This window comes from Pristis pectinata, chromosome 2 (genome assembly GCF_009764475.1).
Source record: "Pristis pectinata isolate sPriPec2 chromosome 2, sPriPec2.1.pri, whole genome shotgun sequence".
Taxonomy (NCBI): domain Eukaryota; kingdom Metazoa; phylum Chordata; class Chondrichthyes; order Rhinopristiformes; family Pristidae; genus Pristis; species Pristis pectinata.
This window is the reverse complement of record NC_067406.1, coordinates 140,036,858-140,060,159: the sequence shown is the minus strand read 5'-3', so window position 1 is coordinate 140,060,159 and position 23,302 is coordinate 140,036,858. Positions and strand designations below refer to the sequence as shown.

At 46.3% G+C, this 23,302-nt stretch overlaps 1 protein-coding gene across 6 annotated transcripts in view; it reads left to right on the top strand.

The window, feature by feature from the left end:
* LOC127579658 (netrin receptor UNC5C-like) overlaps positions 1-23,302 on the top strand; it is a 401,675-nt gene that overhangs the window by 337,786 nt on the left and 40,587 nt on the right. For 4 of the 6 annotated variants that reach the window (XR_007957712.1, XM_052032612.1, XM_052032593.1 and 1 more), the window contains 3 exons: positions 14,656-14,712; positions 20,276-20,467; positions 21,485-21,838. Coding sequence is in view for 5 of the 6 variants with exons in the window: in XM_052032612.1 (XP_051888572.1) it covers positions 14,656-14,712; positions 20,276-20,467; positions 21,485-21,838 (603 nt within the window). In the remaining variant the exon portion in view is untranslated. The remainder of the gene's footprint in view (positions 1-14,655; positions 14,713-20,275; positions 20,468-21,484; positions 21,839-23,302) is intronic. The other 2 variants (XM_052032614.1, XM_052032608.1) reach the window with 1 other exon arrangement.

Sequence of the window (23,302 nt, the reverse complement as noted above, 5' to 3'; positions counted from 1 at the left end):
ACATATATGTGCATTTGTGTGCATGTGTTTATATATGTGCATGTCATGTATATGTGTGTCTATATCGGTATACATATGTGTTTATGTATGCATTAATCAGTGTGTGTGTATCTGTGCACGTGTGCGTGTTTGTGTGTACATGCATGTGTGTGCGTGCGTGTGTGTGTGTGTGTGTGTGTGTGTGTGTGTGTGTGTGTGTGTGTGTGTGTGTGTCAGTTCTTGTAGCTAAGGGCCCATGGAGGGGATCAAGTACAGTTAGCAACCTGGCTGCCAGCCGTAGCACCCTCTCCAATGACACGATACCTGCAGCCTTCCTACTGAAGGCACAGACTTCATGGTTTCATCCCAGTAGGGAGCAACATTGGGGAAACTCCATCAGATCTTCCCCAACACTGAATGTGCATTGTGTGGGAATACATTTCCAGGGAGACTCTTCCGAAGCACCTATCACACAGCTGGCAAATTATGTGCCTATTTGCTTTTGCCTGTGGCTCTGGGACAGCTCCTTCTGAGCCAGAGGGCCTTGGGTTTGAGTCCCACTGCAGAATACAGACTGATGATCCCAGTGCAATGCTGAGGACATGCTGCTCAGTCAGAAACCGAGGCACCACCTGCTCTGCCATAAGTAGCCTTGCAGCACTGCTTGTAGGGCAGTTCACCCTGGTCTCCCCTTGTTGCCATTATGCTTCGGTTCATACAACCTCAAACTAACTAATCAATAACGCTGATTAATAATCTTGCTGCATGCTGGCTCATTGACCATACCTCAAAATGAACTTCCCTTGGCTTTTAAATGCTTTAGGACATCCTGAGGGAGTGCTCTCTGTCCTTTCACCTTGCTTACCCAGCCTACTCGTGAGCGTTGAACTCGGTTAAACTGCCCAGAAGAACAAGAGGACCAGCAGTGTGTTTATTCTGGATTTTATTTAAGAAAGAAACAAGAAGCAACGTTTCTTTAATCGCGTTGCAATTAATCGACGAGTTTGAGAGCTGTGTATGAAGCAAAACTCTTCGTGTGATGTGGATTTAAAACAGACTGTATCCGAAATGTGATCTTTCAATCCAAGCCCAAACCCCAGAGAGAAAAGAACTCTTTGAAATGTCCTTCGAAACTCTGATGGGTGATCCAATGAAATTAAAATGATGGAAGGTTTTGACCAAGTGGGTGTATAGAGATCACTTGCACTTGTACAACCAGTGGACTTTAATATAAAGTAGTCAACAAGACGAGAAATTCAGCAGAAATGCCTTTGCCCGGAGGGAGGGTGTCACGGTGGTGCTGCAGGTAGTGCTGCTGTCTCACAGCTCCAGGGACCCCGGTTCGATCCCACCTTCTGGTGCTGTAAGCGTGGAGTTCTCCCTGTGACCGTGTGGGCTCCCACTGGGTGCTCCATCTTCCTCCCACATCACAAGAACTTGCGGGTTGGTCAGTTAATTGGCTGCTGTAAGTTACCACAAGTGCTGGTAGATAGTGGGGGGGGGGGGGGGGGGTCAGAGGGGCGTGTGTGACAAAGTAGGTGATGGGGAAATAAAGTGGGGGAATGCTCAGAGAGCTGGCGTAGACTTGATGGGTGGAATGGCTCCCTTCAATATCGTAAAGAAGTACGAGAGGTTTCAATTGTGCATTTACAAGAGGCGGCAATGCTCGTATAGCCCACTGGGTGGCAGTGCTGGCCATGAAGCTGGCTAGGTCTTCACTGTCACCTCCAGGTAGCACTGATGTACTAAGAGAAATGCAGCAATTTTATAAGTATATTCATAGAATCATTGGCTCATACAGCATGAAAACAAAAACCCTTCAGTTCATGAGCTCTTTGCACCTTTCTCTCCTCTTCCATACTGTGTGCCTGTGATCTGTCAACTCCCACCAGCAGAAGTGGTGATCATTAATCATCCATCTTTCCTCATCCCAACCTCCCCACAATCCCCTCACTCACTGACACACCAGGGCCATTTCACAGTGGCTACTTAACCTGACAGCATTTTCTTTGCATGCATTGCCTTCCCGTGGAGGCAAAATGAGAGTGTAAATCAGTTGTTGCTATTTACATGTTCATGGGATCACTGCAGTGCTTCATGAGGTGAGATTTCTGTTCACAGAGAGCGATGGGTGCCTGGAACACACTGCCAGGGGAGGTGGTGGAGGCAAATATGACAGCAATGTTTAAGAGGCACTTTGACAGGCAGGTGAGCAGGTGATTGAGCGATACACACCATGTGCAGGCAGATGGGATTAGTTTGGTCGGCACAGACATGGTGGGCCGAAGGGCCTGTTCCTCTGCTGTACTGTTCTATGTTCTATGGTGAATGTGTTCCCCTGAGTGACCAGGGAGGGAGTTCCAAGGTTTAGACCCAGCGAGAATGGAAGGACGGCCACCAAGTTGGAGGGGAACCAGCCACCATCCTGATGGCTGCTCTTGTCATTCAAGCTGCTACAAGTCACAGGTCTGGGGAGTGCAGGGGAAGAAACCTTTGGCGACTTGGTTCGTAACTCTGCCAGTTTCAGCGAGATTCTCCCTCATTCCTCGGGGAAACAGAGCAGGTCTATCCAAAATTCACCACTCTAAACAGAGCAATGGCATCATCGATCTGAAGGGAAAGTGCGGGAGGCACAAGAGAGTGCAGATACCGGAATCTGGAGCAACAAACAATCTGCTGCAGGAGGCCAGGAAAGTGCAGAGCGTCAGTCAATGAGGAAGAAATAGTTAATGCTTCAGAGTATCTTGGAACAAGTTAGAGATTGAAGACAGAGGGTGGTTATAGATGGAGCGTATTCTGCCTGGAGGTCGGTGACCAGTGGTGTTCCGCAGGGATCTGTTCTGCAACCCCTGCTTTTTGTGATTTTTATAAATGACTTGGATGGGGATGTGGAAGAGTGGGTTAGTAAGTTTGCTGATGACACAAAGGTTGGTGGTGTTGTGGATAGTGTAGAAGGCTGCTGTAGATTACAACCGGGTATTGATAGAGTGCAGAGCTGGGCTGAGAAGTGGCAGATGGAGTTCAGCCTGAATAAGTGTGAAGTGATACACTTCAAGAGATCGAATTTGAAGGCAGAATACGAGGTTAATGGCAGGACTCTTAGCAGTGTGGAGGAACAGAGGGATCTTGGGGTCCACATCCATAGATCCCTCAAGGTTGCCTTGCCAGTTGATAGGGTTGTTAAGAAGGCATATGGTATGTTGGCCTTCATTAGCCAGGGTATTGAATTCAAGAGCCGTGAGGTGATGTTGCAGCTCTATAGAACTCTGGTTAGACCACACGGAGTATTGTGTTCAATTCTGGTCACCTCATTATAGGAAGGATGTGGAAGCTTTACAGAGGGTGCAGAGGAGATTTACCAGGATGTTGCCTGGATTGGAGAGCATGTCTTATGAGGACAGGTTGAGTGAGCTAGGGCGTTTCTCTTTGGAGAGAAGGAGGGTGAGAGGTGACTTGATAGAGGTGTACAAGATGATAAGAGGCACAGATCAAGTGGACAGTCAGAGACATTTTCCCAGGGCGACCTAATTTTAAGGTGATTGGAGGAAGGTATAAGGGAGATGTCAGGGGTAAGTATTTTACACAGAGAGTGGTGGGTGCATGGAACGCACTGCCGGCAGAGGTTGTGGGGTCAGATATATTAGGGACATTTAAGAGACTCTTAGATAGACACATGAATGATAGAAAAATGGGGGGGCTACGTGGGAGGGAAGGGTTAGATAGATCTTAGAGCAGGATAAAATGTCGGCACAACAGTATGGGCCAAAGGGCCTGTAATGTGCTGTAATGTTCTATGTTCTATTGAACAGATTGTAAGCAGTGGAGAAAGAGCAAAGAGGAAGACCTGGAGCAACAAACCATCTTCTGGAGGGTCTCAGCAGGTCGAGCAGCATCTCTGGGTGGGAAAGGAATTGTCAACGTTTCGGGTCGAAACCCTACATCAGGCCTAAAAGTGGAGAGGGAAGATAGCCAGGATAAAGAGGAGAGGGGGAGTGGTGAGACGGGCCGGTGGAGATAGGTGGACTATGGAGGGGTGAAGAATGACGGGCAGGTGGATCCAGGTAGGGGAGAGGGAAGGTGGGAGTTGGGAGACAGAGACAGACAAGAAAGAGGTAGATCTGTGACAGGGTGAAAGGATTGAAAATGGGACAAGAAAATAAACAAATGAAAGGTGTCGAGAATTTAATTTCATTATCAAATTCATTTGAACCTTTTTTGAGGGACAACTCAATGACTCTGCACGCTAAATGGACTCAGAACCCAAATCTGATTGGATGCTATGTTGTTGAATGTTTATGAGCCATGGTTTCTTGCTTAAATATTCCTTAAACTTACATGTGATGATATTTATAATTGAAGATTTTGTTTTTTGATTTGGAACCAGGAAGCGTGTTTGAGGGAAGCCTAATTTCTCTTAGCAATTGTAACACAGATACAGCACAGAAACAGGCCCTACAGCCCACCGAGTCTGTGCCAGCCAGCAAACACTCACAATTACACTAATTCTATACCTAACCCACTATATTCTCCTTACATTCCCAATAACTCCCCCCCTCCCCCAGATTCTACCCCTCACCTCCACACTAGGGATAACTTACAGTGACCAGTTAACCTACCAACTCACAAGTCTTGGGATGCAGGAGGAAACCGAAGCACCCGGAGGAATCATACTGGATTTCTACACAATGCAAATCCTTCTATTTCCTTGCAATATAGAGCAGGCCACTCAACCCATCATGTTTCTGCCAGCTCTTAGAGCAAACCCTTTACCCCACTTACTCACCTGTATTTGCCTCTCTTTCACATCCCCACCCACCAGCACTGTGTGGTAATTAACAGTCACAAATTAACCTACTGACCAGCACAACTTTGAGGAACGTCACAGGGAGAAGATGCAAACACCACACAGACAGCACCTGAGGGCAGAATCGAACCTGGGTCACTGGAGCTGTGAAACAACATCACTACCTACAGCTGTACCGTGCTGCCAATATATAAGGCAGCCAACCGTTAATTACAAAGAAAGTCAAAATTTTTCAGCACACTTAGACCAACTTTAGATTCTCATCCCTCCTAACATCACCTTGCCCCTCCTATTTCCCTCCACTCCCTATTTATTGAGCGGATCAGTTTTTGTGCTTGAGGTCGTGGGCATGTATGAAACCCACTCACTAACAAGAAGGAGGAAACCACTGGAGTGTTCTCAGGTTTTGCCTCACGCACCAATTTTCCCATCAATTAGAGAGTGCACAGGGCAATAGCATTGAACCCAGCTGTTTGCCAGCTGTCTCAACAGTGAACGCAAGCTAGAATCAGAATCAGGTTTGTTACCACTGACATATGACGTGAAATTTGTTGTTTTGCGGCAGCAGTACAGTGCAAGACATAAAATTCATAAATTACAAATATAAATAAATAGTGCAAAAAAAAAGGAATAATGAGGTAGTGTTCGTGGATCGTTCAGAAATCTGATGGCAGAGGGGAGAAGTTGTTTGTGAATCATTGAGTGTGGGTCTTCAGGCTCCTGTAGCTCCTCCCCGGTGGTAGTGAAGAGAAGAGGGTATGTCCTGGACGGTGAGGGTCCTGAGGCACTTCTTGACGCACTGCCTCTTGAAGGTGTCCTTGATGTCAAGGAGAGTTGTGCCCATGATGGAGTTGGCTGAATCTACAACCCTCTGCAGCCTCTTGCGATCCTGTACATTGGAGCCTCCATGCCAGGAGGTGATGCAACCTGTCAGGATGTTCTCCTCCGTACATCTCTAGAAGTACGGTGAACTTCTTTGGTGACGTACCAAATCTCCTCAAGCTCCTAACGAAGTAGAACTGCTGGTGTACCTTCTTCATGATTGCATCAATCTGTAGGGCCCAGGACAACACACCTAGGAGCAAATTACAGTGGACAGGCCAACTAGAGGAGAGGCCATACTGGACCTGGTACTAGGCAATAAGCCTGATCAGGTTTCAGATCTCTCGGTGGGAGAGCATTTTGGAGATAGTGACTATAACTCCTTGACCTTTACCATAGCCTTGGAGAGGGATAGGAGCAGACAATATGGGAAAGTATTTAATTGGGGGAGGGGGAATTGTGATGCTATTAGGCAGGAACTTGGGAGCGTAAATTGGGAACAGATTTTCTTGGGGAAGTGCACAACAGAAATGCGGAGATTGTTTACGGAGTACTTGCAGGGGGTTCTGGATAGGTTTGTCCCATTGAGGCAGGGTAAGGATGGTAGAGTGAAGGAACTGTGGTCGACAAGAGACGTAGTATATCTTGTCAAGAGGAAGAAAAAAGCTGCTTGCTTCTTTCTAAACCTGAGGTTTAGAAAGCAAGGATCAGACAGGGCTCTGGAGAGTTACAAGGTAGCCAGGAGGGAGTTTAAGAATGGACTTAGGAGAGCTAGAAGGGGGCATGAGAAGGCCTTGGCAAGTAGGATTAAGAAAAACCCCAAGGCGTTCTACACATCTGTGAAGAATCACTCGAGTGAGGGTAGGATTGATCAGGGATAAAAGAGGAAACGTGTGCCTGGAGTTGGAAGAGGTAGGGGAGGTCTTTAATGAAAAAGTATTCAGTATTCACCAGAGAGAGAGACCTTGATGTTTATAAGGGTGGTGTACAACAGGCTGATACGCTAGGGCATGTCAACGTGAGGAAAGGGGATGTGCTGGAACTTTTGAAAAACATTAGGATAGATAAGTCACCGGGACCAGATGGGATATATCCAACGTTATTACAGGAAGCGAGGGAAGAGATTCCTGTGCCTTTGGCGATGATCTTTGCGTCCTCACTGGCCACAAGAGTAGTGCCAGATGATTGGAATGTGGCAAATGTTGTTCCTTTGTTTAAGAAAGGGAGTAGGGATAACCCTGGGAATTACAGACCAGTGAGTCTTACTTCAGTGGTGGGTAAATTACTGGAGTAGGTTCTTAGAGACAGGACTTATGGGCATTTGGAGAAGCATAGGCTGATTAGGAACAGTCAGCATGGCTTTGTAAGGGGCAGGTCGTGCCTCATGAGCCTGATTGAATTCTTTGAGGATGTAACAAAGCACATTGATGAAGGTAGAGCAGTGGATGTGGTGTACATGGATTTCAGTGAGGCGTTTGATAAGCTTCTTCATTAAAGGCTCATTTAGAATATCAGGAGGCATGGGATCCAGGAAACATTGGCTGTGTGACATTCAGAATAGGCTTGCCCATGGAAGAGAGGATGGTTATAGATGGAGCATATTCTGCCTGGAGGTCAGTGACCAATGGTGTTCAGCAGGGATCTGTTCTGGGGACCCTGCTCTTTATGATTTTTATAAATGACTTGGATGAGGATGTGGAAGGGTGGGTTCGTAAGTTTTCAGATAACACAAATGTTGGTGGTGTTGTGGATAATGTAGAAGGTTGCTGTAGATTACAACAGGACATTGATAGGATGCAGAGCTGGGCTGGGAAGTGGCAGATGGAGTTCAAACCAGAAAAGTGTGAAGTGATACACTTTGGAAGATCGAATTTAAAGGCAGAATACAAGGTTAATGGCAGAACTCTTAGCAGTATGGAGGAACAGAGGGATCTTGGAGTCCATGCCCATAGATCCCTCAAGGTTGCTGCGCAGATTGATAGGGTTGTTAAGAAGGCGTATGGTGTGTTGGCCTTCATTAGTCAGGGCATTGACTTCAAGAGCCACGAGGTAATTTTGCAGCTCTATAAATCTCTGGTTAGACCACACTTGGAGTATTGTGTTCGGTTCTGGTCGCCTCATTATAGAAAGGATGTGGAAGCTTTAGAGAGGGTGCAGAGGAGATTTACCAGGATGCTGCCTAGATTGGAGAGCATGTCTTATGAGGATAGGTTGAGCGAGCTAGGGCTTTTCTCTTTGGAGCGAAGGAAGATGAGGGGTGACTTAATAGAGGTGTACAAGATGATAAGAGGCATAGCCCGAGTGGACAGTCAGAGACTTTCCCAGGGCAAAAATGGCTAACACGAGGGGACATAATTTTAAGGTGATTGGAGGAAGTTATGGGGGGATGTCAGAGGTGATTTTTACTCAGAGAGTGTTGTGTGCATGGAACGCACTGCCAGCAGAGGCTGTGGGAGCAGATACATTAGGGACATTTAAGAGACTCTTAGACACATGAATGATAGTGAAATAGGGGGCTATGTGGGAGGGAAGGGTTAGATAGATCTTAGAGCAGGATAAAATGTCGGCACAACATTGTGGGCCGAAGGGCCTGTACTGTGCTGACATGTTCTATGTAAACCTAGCAACCTGCATATTTTTGGGATGTGGGTGGAAACCAGAACACTTGGAGGAAACCCACCCAGTCACAGGGAGAACATGCAAACTCCACACGGACAGCACCCGAGGTCAGGATTGAACCCGGGTCTTTTGGGCATGAGGAGGTGGCTCTACCAACGGTGCCACTGTGCCACCCATTGTCATTGGAATCATGGTATCCCACAGCACATTGAAGGCACTGGTGTGGGTTAGCAGAATTCCCTCCCTAAATCTGGGATGACATTCTGGTGCTAGGGACATTCCGAGGAGCGTAGATATTCCCACTTCCAAGCCCCACCTGTGTGGAGGTTCAGGGTCTTGCATGAATTCCCTTTCCCCAACCCATTGGCTGTCTGCTGGGATCTGGAAGGCGGTGGAGGGAGATGCACTGACAACACTTGGGAAAAGAATTGGATAGAAAATTAAATAGAAATTTAGATAATTAATGGAAAGCATTTGCAGGGCCATGGGGAGAGTACAGACATAGATGGGGATGACTTGGGTAAAACTGGTAAATTGGTTTGTTATTGTCACATGTACCGAGGTAGAGTGAAAAACTTTGTTTTGCATGCCATCCATATGGATCGTTTCATCGCATCGAGGTAGTACAAGGGAAAAGCAATAACAGCATGCAGAATATAGTGTTACAGTTACAGAGAAAGTGCAGTGCAGGCAGACAATAAGGTGCAAGGCCATGACGAGGTAGGTTGTGAGGTCAAGAGTTTATCTTATCGTACAAGAGGTCCATTCAATAGTCTTATAACAGTGGGATAGAAGCTGTCCTTGAGCCTGGTAGTACATGCTTTCAGGCTTTTGTACCTTCTGCCCGATGGGAGGGGGGAGAAGAGAGAATGTCCGGGGTGGGTGGGGTCTTTGATTATGTTGGCTGCTCTACTGAGGCAGCGAGAAGTGTAGACAGTAGTTGCTTTGAAATGCTATGACTTCACAAGGATGGATTGCCCAACTGGACACCACACTAGCTAAACCAGAGAAGCTGGATTTCCCCAGAGCCCAGATGGCCTTGCTGGGGTGGGGCTTTGGCTCCTGATGATGGAACAGATCAGGCAGTGATGTTGAGGGAGAAAGGCACTCGTTACCACTGCACCTTGCACCTCTCAGGACATCCCAGGGAGTCTCACAGCCAACAGAGATGTATTCCAAGTTCAGTCACTGTCGTAACGCAGGAAATGTGGCGGCTGAGGCATGCACAGCAAGATCCCAGAAATAGCAGTGTGGTTAAGGACCAAATAATATTCTGTTACTGTAAATCAGAAAAAGGAAACTTGCAGGTGCTAGAAATCTGAAACAAGTTAAGAGAATTAAAAACACTCAGCAGGTCGGGCAGCATCTGTGGAGAGAGAAACAGGGTTAATACTTCAGGTCAGAGACCTTCTGTCAGAACTCATGATGAAGGGTCTTGGAACTGAAGCATTACCTCAATTTCACCTTCCAAGGAGGTTGCCTGATTGGCAATGGGTTTTCAGTTTTTTATATGATTGTTGAGGGACACAGGGGTCACTTTTAGTTACAGCATGGAGTCTTTCACATCTAGCTGAGAGCACAGATCGAACCTTGCCTAGAAGGGTCTCCAGAAATGTCACACTCCATCGCTATTGCACCGGAATGTTATCCCGGATTTAGGGAAGGAATTCTGCTAACCCACACCAGTGCCTTAAATGTGCTGTGGGATGTACCATGATTCCAAAGGACAAAGGTGGCACAGTTCACAGTTGGTGGAACTGCTTCCTCACAGCTCCAGAGACCCGGGTTCGATCCTGACCTCGGGTGCTGCCTGTGTGGAGTTTGCATGTTCTCCCTGTGACTGGGTGGGTTTCCCCCCAGGGTGCTCTGGTTTCCTCCCACATCCCAAAGCTGTGCAGGTCAGTAGGTTAATTGGCCGCTGTAAATTACCCCTGGTGTTCAAATTCAAGATCAAATTTGTTGTCACGGGGTATAAGTGCCCAAAAAATTGGCTTTTTGTGGCAGCAGCACAGTACATTACGGACATGACAAAATAAATTGCATGAGGTTAAATTGACATAAATCATCCATAACTTACACAACAAAATAAACATTAGTGCAAGGGAAATATAATGTGTGGGTGAGTGGTGAAATCTGCGGGGTCGTTGATGGGAATGTGGAGAGCAAAGTGGGTTAGAGCAAGATTAGTGTAAAAATGGGGGCTTGATGGTTGGCATGGACTCGATGGGCTGAAGGGCCTCTTTCCGTGCTGTATCTCTCCATGACTCTATGACACCAATTACACTTCAGAACGAATTTGCTGGTTATAATTTTATTGAGGGAGAAAAATTGGCCAGGATATCGAGAACACCTCTGTGCCAGAAATAGCAGCATGGGACCTTCTGTATTCATGGGGCAGAGGAAACCTTGGTGATATCTCAGCTAAAAGACACCACCTCTGACAGTGTTGCACTCCCTTCGAGTGCCACCCTGAGCAGAATAACCTTCTGACTCAGAGGCAAAAGTTCAAGCCATTTGGGATTAGCTGTCCAAGTAATAGAACACTGGAACAGACTCCAAGGACTGGATGACCTGCTGTTCCCTATGATGGACTGAATGGCCTCTTCCTATCCCTTTGAACCATTTCTCTGGTGATTGGCGATGGAACCTCTGCAGGTATGGCAGTCAGGTGTTGAGCTGAATCAATGTGATGCCCAGCGTTGTGGAACAGCCTAGCAAGCATCCAGTTTCTCCACACTCAGGAGAAGGTGTCCGTGGGGAATCTGGGGAAGGAGAAGGACCATTTTGTAGGGCTGGTATAGTGATGATGGAGGCTGTTTAGCCAATCAAGCTGCGACCTCAGTTCTTCCCAGTCCCAATCCCTGGCTCTCTCCCCACAGCCTTGCAAACATTTTATCTTTGTGTTGGACCAGTTATGGTGTGTGCGGGAAGGGGGTCATGAGATGAACTGTCCAAGCTTCAGAGGTGGTAGATGCCCAGGAGTGGGGTGCTCATCGCCTTCAAGGCTGAAGAACTGTCTGTAAGGAGGAGCTGTTAATCATAAATTTCTCTGGATGAAAAGAAGCCAGGCTCAGTCCTGACCTTGGGTTCTGTCTGCCTGGAATTTGCATGTTCTCCCTGTGCTGCCATGGGGTTTCCGCTGGTGCTCAAGGATCCCAAGGAAGTGGGAGTTGGTGGATTGACTGGAGACTGTAGGTTGCCCTGAGTGGTGGACTCGGGGAGGAGGGCTATGGGAATTGGAGAAGAACATGGGATTCGTGTAGAATTAGTGTAAATGGGTGCCTGATGGTCAGCATATTGTCAGTGGGCCAAAGGGTCTCTTTCCATGCTGTAGGACATTTCAAATTGTATTGGAAGAACCAAAAGGCAGAAACTTCTTCTCAATTGATGGCGGCAAAGTACTCTGATCATCTGGGGACACAAGAGACTGCAGATGCTGGAATCTGGAACAACAAACAATCTGTTGGAGGAACTCACTGAGTTGAGCAGCATCTGTGGGGGGAAAGGAGTTGTATGGAGGATTGTCCTGATGCAGGGTTTCGTCCTGATACGTTGACAACTCCTTCTACCCCATAGATGCTGCTCGACCCACTGAGTTCTTCCAGCAAATTATGATACTGATTAAAACAGCTGTAGATATTGGTGACGCTGTATAATAAAAGGAAGTCAAGGTTGGTCTAACTACCACGTCCATGGCCACTGAAGAGGGTTGTCAGCTAATTGAATGTTCCTGGAGATGTGTCACAAGACCATCCACTTCCAACCCCTCCACTCCCCCCCACTGGTCCCCCAGCATTACAATTCCATGATGTGCTACCCTCCTGGAGCCAATCAGAAAGTACATGTGCTTATTATCCAATAAGACGAGTTCTTCACTTTCACCCTTCTTGTTCCCATAACTGACAAATGAACTTTTACAAAGAAAATTTTAAAACATTTTTCCCTTCTAAATGTTTCTCTCCTCCAGAAGATTTTGTTTTTCACTACTGCGTTGCTGGCAGCAGTTTGCAAGAAGGCAAATCTTGCTTTTGTGCAGCTTCTTCCCCGACTTCAGGTTGTCCCACTTTACCTATTGTTGAAGTGTCCTATGGTGTCGTAGCATTGGGACATGTAGTAGTCATCCTGTGCACAGCAAGATCCCAGGATCAATGAATTCATGATGGCCAAATGATCTGTTTTGGTGATGCTGGTTGAAAAATCAATATTCACTGGGGCACCAGCAAGAACTCAGCCTTAGCTTCTCTGGTCAAAGGGGTCATTTAATTACACCTGAGAGCGAAGACAGAGCCATAGTCAAACAGAGGGACATGGGCCAATCGTGGGCAAACGGGACTAGCTGAGATGGGAATCTTGGTCAGCATGGATGAGTCGGGCTGAAGGACCTGTTTCTGTGCTGTGTTACTCTATAACTGTATCTGAAGGAGATTACCTCCAAAGATGCCACATTCCATCAGGACTGTAAGTTTTGTCCATATGTCTCTGGATCAGACTTGAACCCACAACCTTTCAGCTTGGAGGTAAAGGTGCGTCCCAATGATCCACTGAAGTCTGAGGGTTGTCCTGGGAGGTTGGTGACCTGAGTACTTGAGGGAGGCAACTGTTGGTGGTCACAGGGTGTGGGAGAGACTCCATGCCACACGTGGATCACCCAGCTACCAATTCACATGCAATAGTGATTGGGGTCTGGGGATATGCATCTGTTTTCTCTGGTAGATCCTGACACCCAGTGTTGGCTGCCTTCCAGTGTTCTAAAACCACTTGGCTTCTGCCCCTAAACAGTGGGCAGTATCCCCCATTTTTACAGCCCTTATAATCTAGAACATAGAACAGCACAGCACAGGAACAGGCCTTTCGGTCTACGATGTTGTGCCGAACTAATTAAGTTAATGAACCTCCTTCATCCCTTCTGCCTGCACATGGTCCATCTCCCTCCATTCTCTGCATATTCATGTGTATATCTAAGAGCTTCTTAAATGCCTCTATCGTATCTGCCTCCACCACCCCTGGCAGTGCATTCCAGGCACACACCGCTCTCTGTGTAAAAAACTTGCCCCGCACATCTCCTTTGAAGTTACCCCCTCTCACCATAAATGCATGCCCTCCAGTATGAGACAATTCAACCCTGGGAAAAAGATACTGGCTGTCTACTCTATCTATGCCTCTCATAATTTTATAAACTTCTATCAGGTCTCCCCGAAGCTTCTGCCACTCCAGAAAAAAACAACCCTAGTTTGTCCAACCTTACTTTCTAACACATGCCCTCTAATCCAGGCAGTATCCTGATAAACCTCTTCTGCACCCTCTCCAAAGCCTCCACATCCTTCCTGTAATGGGGTGACTAGAACTGAATGCAAGACTCAATTTACCATCGCCACTGCTCCACAGGATGTTGGTGTGTCAGGGAGGTGTCTGGCTGACCTAAGAGCTCCTCTGTACAGTGGTGTTGCAATGCTGATTCGGGGCCCTTGTAAATATCTGTGGGATTGTAATCTTTCAATCTCCCTTTCAACCAAGGCCTTTAAGTAAAAATCAGGCCATCTCCTCATGTATCAGAAAGTAAGGCCTTTGGTGTGACTTTCCCTCCCTTCACTGCCACATGGTTTGTTGGGAAAATGATAACTTCATATATTTCCTAATGACATACGAAGAGGCCATTTGGCCCAGTGAGTCTATGCTGTCTCTCAAATCAATCCCATCTCCTCATTTTCCTTGCAACCTATTCTCCCCACTTTCCCATCAATTCCTTTCAGATTCTACCCCTCACCTACACACTAGGAGCTTTTTACAGCAGGCAACTAACCTACCAACCCACACGTCTTTAGGAAACCGGAGCATCGGGTGAAACCCACGATGTCACAGGGAGAACGTGCAAACTCCACATCGGCATCACCTGGGGTCAGGATTGGACCCGGGTCATTGGAGCTGTGAGGCAGCAGCTCTACCTGCTGAGCTGTGGTATCACCTAATAAGTGGGCATTGAACTTAACAGGGAAGATACCCCTGGAAGCCCTCTACCAGAGAACCCCTGAAGCTACAATCTCTGACCAGCAATCTGCACAACATCAATCAGAATAATCCCACACCCCCCTTGTTACAGAGTGAAGGAACATGCGGCCTCACTGCAGCTAAAAAAGGCTCATAGATATGCAAATACACGTCGGCACTTAAAGCAATTACTGCCACTAAATGTATCACAGAAGAATCCAAATTCTCTTGCGGTTACCCATGTGACTCCTGTTACAACGTGTAATGCAATCAGACACCTTAATGCCCACACAGAACCCAATTACCACCACTTGGCCTTCCGCTGATGATGATTGAAGAGAAGATGGCTGGAATGTTTAGCCTGTTGTTATGTTAATGCCTGTGTTTGTGAACATTTAATTTTCTTTTCATTTCTTTTCCTTTTTTCTTTGCTTATTTTCTTTAAGGTTTGTTTTATCACATTTCCAAAGAACAAAAAGGTCGCACAGATTTTGGATATTCCTGTAAGTCTTATTCCCTTGTGTTTCCTTTTTTACTTTGGTTTGCTTCATCCTTTGAGATTATGTGCTGGATTTGTCACTACAGTGATGTTCATTTCCGAGGCGATGGATGGAGTAATGGGGGCCAGGATCTGGGATAAAACCGAGGCCAATTGCAGGTCACAGCTCCTTGATTTATGTATTAAAATGTTGGCCCTTTGACCGAGAGGTAGATGCATTGGGTATCTGGCAATCCTTTCCCAAATGGAGACAACCACATCGCTTATGATAACAAAAGCATTGAGATCTCCAATGCAATCCTGAAGCTTTATCATCCAGATTGACACCAGGCTAGCCTATCAAACTGTACTAGCTAATCAGTGTCCTACCTCCATACGCATCAATCAGGGCATTGAGTATAGAAGCTGGGACGTTATATTGCAGCTGTATAAGACATTGGTGATGCCCCATTTGGAATATTGTGTTCAGTTTTGGTCACCCTCCTATAGGAAAGATGCCATTAAGTCAGAAAGAGTGTAGAAAAGATTTACAAGGATGTTGCCAGGCCTTGAGGGACTGGGTTATAGGGAGAGGTTGGGCAGGCTAGACTCAGAACATAGGAGACTGAGGGATGATCTTGGAGGTGAACATAAAATCATGAGGGGCATTTGATAAGGTGAATGCACAGTCTTTTTTCCCTGGGTTGGGGAATTAAGAACTAGAGGGCATAGGTTTAAGGTGAAAGGGGAAAGTTTCATTAGGAACCTGAGGAGCAACTTTTTCACCCAGAGGGTGGTATATGGAATGACCTACCAGAGGAAGTGGTTGAGGCAGGTACATTAACAACATTTAAAAGACATTTTGACAGGTACATGGATAAGAAAGGTTTAGAGCGATATGGGTCAAATGCAGACAAATGGGAATAGCTTAGATGGGCATCTTGGTTGGCATGGACCAGTTGGGCCGAAGGGCCTGTTTCTGTGCTGTATGACTCCATGATCATCAACCTTTGTCCTGTTCCCCCTTACAACACTGGTTAACAAACATCTATCTATCTCAGACCTAAAATTAACAACCATTCCATTTCAGGAAGAAAATTCCAAACTGCTAAAGCCCTGTCTCCATTCTTTGGGCTCTATTGCTCAATCTCAAAGTTCTCAACCAGCAGGGATATTTTCTCTACATCTGTCCAATCAGTTCCCCTTAATTTCCCCTCAAAAAACACTGATCAATTTGCCTTAAATTCTGCCAAACGCAGCCCCAGTTGGGTAATCTCTCCTCAGAATTTAACCCTTAGGATCATGGCTTCAAGTAGAATTACCCTGCGAGAAATCAACCGCGTAGTCTTTCCTTTCAAAGTTAGAGGAAGATTCCAATCCCAAAGATAATAGAAACACCAATGTAGGCAAACATATCAACAAATCGCTTACAGAAAAATCTAAACTCAACTGGACTGGTGGGCTTGAGTTATAAGGAGAGACTGGATAGGCTGGGACTATTTTCCCTTGAGTGTAGGAAACTGAGGGGTGACATTATAGAGGTTTATAAAATCATGAGGGGTACAGATAAGGTGGATGGTCTTTTCCCCAGGGTGGATTAATCTAAACCAAGATGGCAAAGGTTTAAAATGAGAGGAGAACAGAGACCTAAGGGACAGGTTTTTAACACAAAGAGTGGTACGTATATGGAACAACCTGCCAGAGGAAGTGGTAGAGGCGGGTACAATTTCAGTGTTTAAAAGACATCTGTACAGGTAGATAGATAAGAAAGGTTTAGTGGGATATGGGCCAAACACAGCAAATGTGATGAGTGTAGATAAGTACTTTGGTCAGCATGGACCAGTTGGGCTGAAGGGCCTATTTCCGTGCTACATAACTCTGTGACTCTATGACTCAGACTGTTCTTGTTGAAATGATGTTGCCAAACTCTGTCTAGGCCTCCAAAGGAGGTGAAGACTGTTGTCGAGAAAAAAACTCTTGCAGCTCTTTTCTGAGGTAAATATGTAGATGTTGGTCCCAGTTATTTAAACCTCAATTTCCCACGCGTTATCCTGATTTATCCACTGAGGTGGTTGACTGAAACCATGACCATATTGACCTATCCCACACACAATATTACGAAGGGATCTTTTGTGCCTTACGCCCCAGATTGAAACACCCTCCCTGCTAGTCACATGCTTGTGTGTTTGAGGAAAACAGGAGATTCCTAATTTACTAGCTTGGGGTAGGAGAAGGAAGTGGGGCTGCTATTTGCCTCCAGGTGTAGGAAATCTGTGTGTGTGTGTGTGTGTGTGTGTGTGTGTGTGTGTGTGTGTGTGTGTGTGTGTGTGTGTGTGTGTGTGTGTAGGAGTGTTACTGTGCGTGTGTGTGTACATACGCAGTGAATCGCATAAATAGGGCTGGTGAGGGAGGGATTGACGAGCAAAGTGTGACAGGCTGCGCCAGAAAACACCAACACAAGAATGCAGCATGTAGAAAATCCAGAGTTAATGGAATTGGAATTGGTTTATTATTGACACAGGTACCGAGGTACAGTGAAAAACTTGTCTTGCATGCCGTTGATACCGGTCAATTCATTACACAGCGCATTGAGGTAGTACAAGGGAAAACAATAACACAATGCAGAGTAAAGTGTTACAGTTACAGAGATAGCAGGTAGACAATAAGGTGCAAGGTTACAAGGTAGATTGTGAGGTCAAGAGTCCATCTATCTTACTAGGGGACCATTCAATAGTCTTATAACAATGGGATAGAAGCTGTCCTTGAGCCTGGTGGTACGTGCTTTCAAGCTTTTGTATCTTCTGCCCGATGGGAGGGGGGAGAAGAGAGAATGTCTGGGGTGGGTGGGGTCTTTGATTATGCTGGCTTTACCAAAGCAGTGAGAAGTGTAGACAGAGTCCGTGGAGGGGAGGATGGTTTCTGTGATGTTCTGAGCTGTGTCCACAACTCTCCACAGTTTCTTGCTGTCTCAGGCAGAGCAGTTGTCATACCAGTTGGTAAAAATTGTAAATAATCAAAGTTCAATGGTCTTTATTTGAATGCAGGTAGTATTTGCAATAAGGTAGATAAGGAAGATGAAAGGTGGAAACTATATGCCAGTTAGTTTAGCATCTATTGTTGGCAAAATGCTTGAGTCAATAATCAAAGATGAAATAATCATTTAGAAATGTTGGATATAATTAAACCTAGTCAACGTGATTTAATGAAAGGTAAATCATGTTTGACAAACTTGCTCAAATTCCTTATGTGACAGGAAGAGTTGATAGAGGGGAATCTGTAGATGTAGTGTATTTAGATTTCCAAAAGTCATTTGACAAGGTGCCACATAAGAGGCTGCTACATAAATTAAGAATCCAAGGTACTGGAGGAAGTGTGTCAGCACGGATTGAAAACTGGCTGTCACATAGAAAACAAAGAGTTGAAATAAAATGGTTCCTTTTCAGGTTGGAGGATGTAACTAGTGGACGACCGCAGGGATTGGGTCTTGACTCTCAATTGTTTATTGTTTACATTAATGACCAGGAGGAGGGAACCAAATGTAAGTTTGCCGATGATATGCAAATAGGTGGAAGAACATGTCATGATGAGGACGTTGTGATTCTGCAACAGGATGTAGATAGATTGAGTGACTGGGTGAAAACTTTGCAAGTGGGGTTTAATGTGGAGAAGTGTGAGGTCATGCACTTCAGTAAGAGGAATCAAAGAGCAGATTATTATCTAAATGGAGAGAGATAACAAATGAATGAAGTACAGAGGGGTCTAGGTGTTCTTGTGCACGAATCACAAAAAGCCAGCAGACAGGTACAACAAGTAGTTAAGAAGACAAATGGCACGTTGACCTTTATCGCAAAGGGGTTGGAGATTAGGATTAGGGAGGTTTTGATACAGTTGTGCAGGGTGTTGGTGAGGCCACATTCGGAATACTGTGCTCAGATGTGATCCCTTTACCTGAAAAAGGACAGAGTAACATTGGAGGCAGTCCAAAGGAGATTCACCAGTCTAATTCCTGGGATGAGAGGGACGTCCCACCAAGAAAGGTTGGACAGTTTGGGTCTGTATTCCTTGGAGGGATGTAACCTGTGGACTACCCCAAGAATGAGGGGTGACCTTATTCAAATTTATAAGAAGTTAAGGCGTCTTAGCAGGATAGATGTTGAGGTGTTTCCACTAATTGGGGAGTCATGGACAAAAGAACATACCTACAAAATAAAGAGCTGGTCATTTAAAGCTTCTCCTGGAGAGAGGTGGATCTTTGGAATTCTTTGCCCCCAAAGCTGGTGGAAGCTGGATCATTAGAAAATTTGAGATATAGAGGCAGATAAATATTTGAAAGATCAAGGGTTATGGGGAACTGGCAGAGAAGAGGAGTTGAGGCCAGCATAGATCAGCCATGATCATTATTGAAAAGTGGAGCAGAGTTGAGGGGCCGAGTGGCCTTCTCCTGCTTCTTATGTCCTTGTGAAGCCCTTTATCTGCAGATGGTTTAGTTTTGAATGGCGGAAGGCTGTGGTCCCACTGGGAATGTCCCACCAAAAACGTCCCACCAAAAACAGTGCCTTCAGTAGAGGAGCAAAAAACTGCAGATGCTAGAAACCTGAGATACAGCTTCGAGGATGGCGAGGCTTTGACACTGAGCCCGATACCTTGAACTTAGCTCTGGGTCGGTTTGGATTTTGCTTTCATCTATCAACATGCCGTGCTCACATTCCGAAAGCATAGAAAGATCTGCTTTCATTTGCAACCTCGGGACATCCCACGGCTCTTTATTGCTGGTGAGAGATTTCTGAAGAGTTCCCTCCGTGAGGGCTGGACAGCAGCACAACTGGTAGCGCTGGTAGTGACCCAGGTTCAATCCTGACCTCCGGTGCTGTCCGTGTGGAGTTTGCATGTTCGTTATGGATTCCCCAGGTGCTCCAGTTTCCTCCCAAATCCCAAAGTGCAGGTTGGCAGGTTAATTGTCCACTGTAAATTGTCCCTAGTGTGTAGGTGAGATAGAATCTGGGGAGTTAATGAAAAATATGTCAAGAATAAAAGGAATGGGATTAATGTAGGATGAGTGTGAATGGGTGACACAGACAGTTTCCAAAGTGTATGGCCATGACCATTGTAAAGTCAATTTTCACACTGCATACTCCCACACAAAGCAACATTGTAGGTGATAACCTGCTTTTGCGATGTTGATTGAGGATAAGTATCGATCTGGTCACCAGGGATGATGCCTCAGCACCTCTTTGAAGGGATACAGTGGGATCTTCTACATCCACCTGGAGGACAGCTGGGGCCTTAGTTTAACATCTCAACCATCTCCATTCTGCATTGGGTTGGTCACCCTAGATATCAGGCCCAAGGCACTGGACTGAGATTTGAAATAACAATTTCCTGAATCAGATTTGAAAGCTGCCAACAGAACTAAGACTGGACGTGTGCGCATTGTCACCCAGGGAGATAATTACAGCAAAGGCTCTGGAATAGTGAGGGGTTTCCTGCTTGTGTGTCAGTCCCACTGGGTATGTCCCATGTGCCTGATGGCACGCCACCTTTGAGTGATGGTGGGTTCCAACTCCCTCTGTTCTCGTCCCCCTCTGCAGCTGCACCAGGCTCCGATGACGTCGCGCTCTATGTGGCCGTGGTCGTCGCTGTGATCGTGTGCCTGGCCATCTTGTTGGTCGTGGTGATGTTAGTCTACCGCAAGAACCACCACGACTTCAGTTCCGACATCAGAGACTCTGCAGCCCTGAACGGTGCTTTCCAGCCAGTGAATGTCAAGACATCCAGGCCAGGTCGGTTGGTTTGAGACCCTTCTTAATGTTTAAGCTTTGACCTAAAATCATGCTGTTAGGCCTTTTATTTACCTTGCACCTCTTGAAGAAAGGGGTATGATTGGAGGTCTATGTCTTTTACCATCATTTAAATCTGTACCACAGCTTTCCACCAGGTCTCAGACATTAACTACAATCCAATGCCAAAAGAATATCTATTGCTACTTAAGAGTTTCTACAACAGAAACTCCCTCTCCTCGTCGCTCTTTCCCCCTCCCTCATTCTCTCTCTCTCTCTTTTCCTCCTTCTCTCTCTCTTCCCTCACTCTCCCTCCCTCTCCCTTGATCTCTCTCTCATCGTCCCTTTTCCTCTCTTTCTATCTATTGCGATATCTTTCTGTCTTTATCTTTTTTACTTCTCTCTCTTTCTCAGTCACTTTCTCATCCTCGTATCATTGTTCCTCCATCTCTTTCACCTCCAATCTTTCTCTGTTCTCCCCCTCACCTCTCTCTCTCTCTCTCTGTCTTTCCATCTCCATCGTTGTCTCCCTTTGTCTCTCAGCACCAATCTCTGTCTCTCTGTGTTTCAACATGCTTAGATTATGTGTCCTGATGCAGGATTTGGACCTGAAACATCAACAATTCCTTCCACACCCCCCATCCCTCAGCCCCAACCCTCTGATTTCCTCCAGCAGATTGTTTGTTGGTCCATTGTACGTTAAGCGACTGTCCATTGGGAAAGGTCTTTACACTATTAATAACCATGAAGGACATTTCGGTTAACTCTTGCTTGTGATTTTAGTAATGACTGGGGACAATCCCATTATTTGCTCTTCAGAACAGGGAAAAGGTCAGAGGGTCACCTGTGTTATAAATTTGGGCTGTTTTAGTGAACAACTGTGATGTGTGGAAGTGTGGCATGATGGACAAATTGCACATCAGACCTTTCTCTGGAGGAGGGAGATGGAGAGACAATACTTGGCTTTTGCTGTTACGACTGGTAGGACCCACCATAATCCTCTACCTTCTCTCTGGGCAGACAACTCCCACCTCCTCGCCGTACAGCCAGACCTCACCGCGGCTGCAGCCATGTACAGAGGACCCATGTACGCCCTCCACGACATCTCGGACAAGATCCCAATGACCAACTCTCCGCTGCTTGATCCGCTGCCCAACCTCAAGATTAAGGTGTTCAACTCATCCTGTGGGGTCACCCCACAAGGCGAGTCTGTGGACCTGGCTTCGAAGCTCTCACCACAGCTCACGGAGTCGCTACTTGACAACGAGGCTCAGAACGTCAAGAACCAAAGCCTGTTCCCGCAGCTGGAGCCATCGTGTAGTGCCCTGGGGAACTTCAACATCCTGGGAGGACACCTCACCATCCCCAACTCAGGTAGGTCTGCACTGATTGGTTGGTGTCATAACACAATACAGCATGGAAAAAGGCCCTTCAGCCCAACTTGTTCATGCCATCCAAGATGCCCATCTAAACTAATCCCATTTTCCCACATTTGACCCATATCCCTCTAAACCTTTCCTATTGATGTACCTGTCCGAGTGCATTTTAAACATTGTTATTGTACCTGCCACTGGATAATCTGTAGTTCAGCAGCAATTTAATTTTATTTTTCAGACAACAGGGAAGAGTTGCCAAAGTCAAACCATTCATAGTTCATTAGGAAAACTTTGGTGACATTTTCTAGGACATTTCATCCAGGATTTGATACATGTAACCCTTTACAGGAAGGATGTGGAGGCTTTCGAGAGGGTGCAGAAGAGGTCCACCAGGATGTTGCCTGGATTAGAGAGTATTAGCTATAAGGAGAGGTTGGACAAACTTGGATTGTTTTCTCTGGAGCTGGGGGTGGGGGGGGGGAGACCTGATCAAAATATATATAATTACTGGAGGTATAGATAGCATAGATAGAGTCCTTTTCCCAGGATAGAAATGTGGACTTTGCAGGCTGAGCCAGCATTTAATTGCCCGTCCCTAGTTGCCCTTGAGAAGATGGTGATGAGCTTCCATCTTGAACCACTCCAGTCCTTGAGGTGTGGGTACACCCACAATGCTGTTAAGGAGAGAGTTCCAGGACTTTGACTCAGCAATAGTGAAAGAGCGGTGATATATTTCCAAGTCAGAATGGTGTGTGGCTTTGAGGGCAACTTCCAGGGGGTGGTGTCCCCCATGCTTTTGCTGCCCTTGTCCTTCTAGCTGGTAGAGGTGGTGGGTTTGGAAGGTGCTGTCTTAGAAGTCCTGATGAGTTGCTGCAGTGCATCCTGTAGATGGTACAAACTGCCGCTACTGTGCATCGGTGGTGGAGTGAGTGAATGGTTGTGGATGGGGTGTCTATCAAGCGGGCTGCTGTGTCCTGCATGGTGTTGAGCTTCTTGAGTGTTGTTGAAGCTGCACTCATCCAGGGAAGTGGAGAATGTTCCCTCACACTCCTGATTTGAGGCTTGTAGATGGTGGACAGGGAGTTAGGAGATGAGTTACTTGCTGCAGGATTTCAGCCTTTTCACCATTTGGATCTGATGTTAATTCCAGTAGGAGAGCTCTGGCTCACAGTACACAATGCCCTGTACATTGAGCCAGCATTGACCAAGTTTACACCTTGTCTCTGTTGTTCAAGAGCAAGATAGTTCTCTTCACCCCTGCCCCTACCAGAAGTAAGACACAGTGGTCCAGCTGGTAGACCCACTGCCTCACAGCTCCAGAGACCTGGGATCAATCCTGACCTCTGGCACTCTCTGTGTGGAGTTTGCACGTTCTCCCTGTGACCACATGGGTTTCCGCTGGGTGTTCCGGTTTCCTCCCACATCCCAAAAACAGGCAAGTTGGTAGATCATTGGCTGCCGT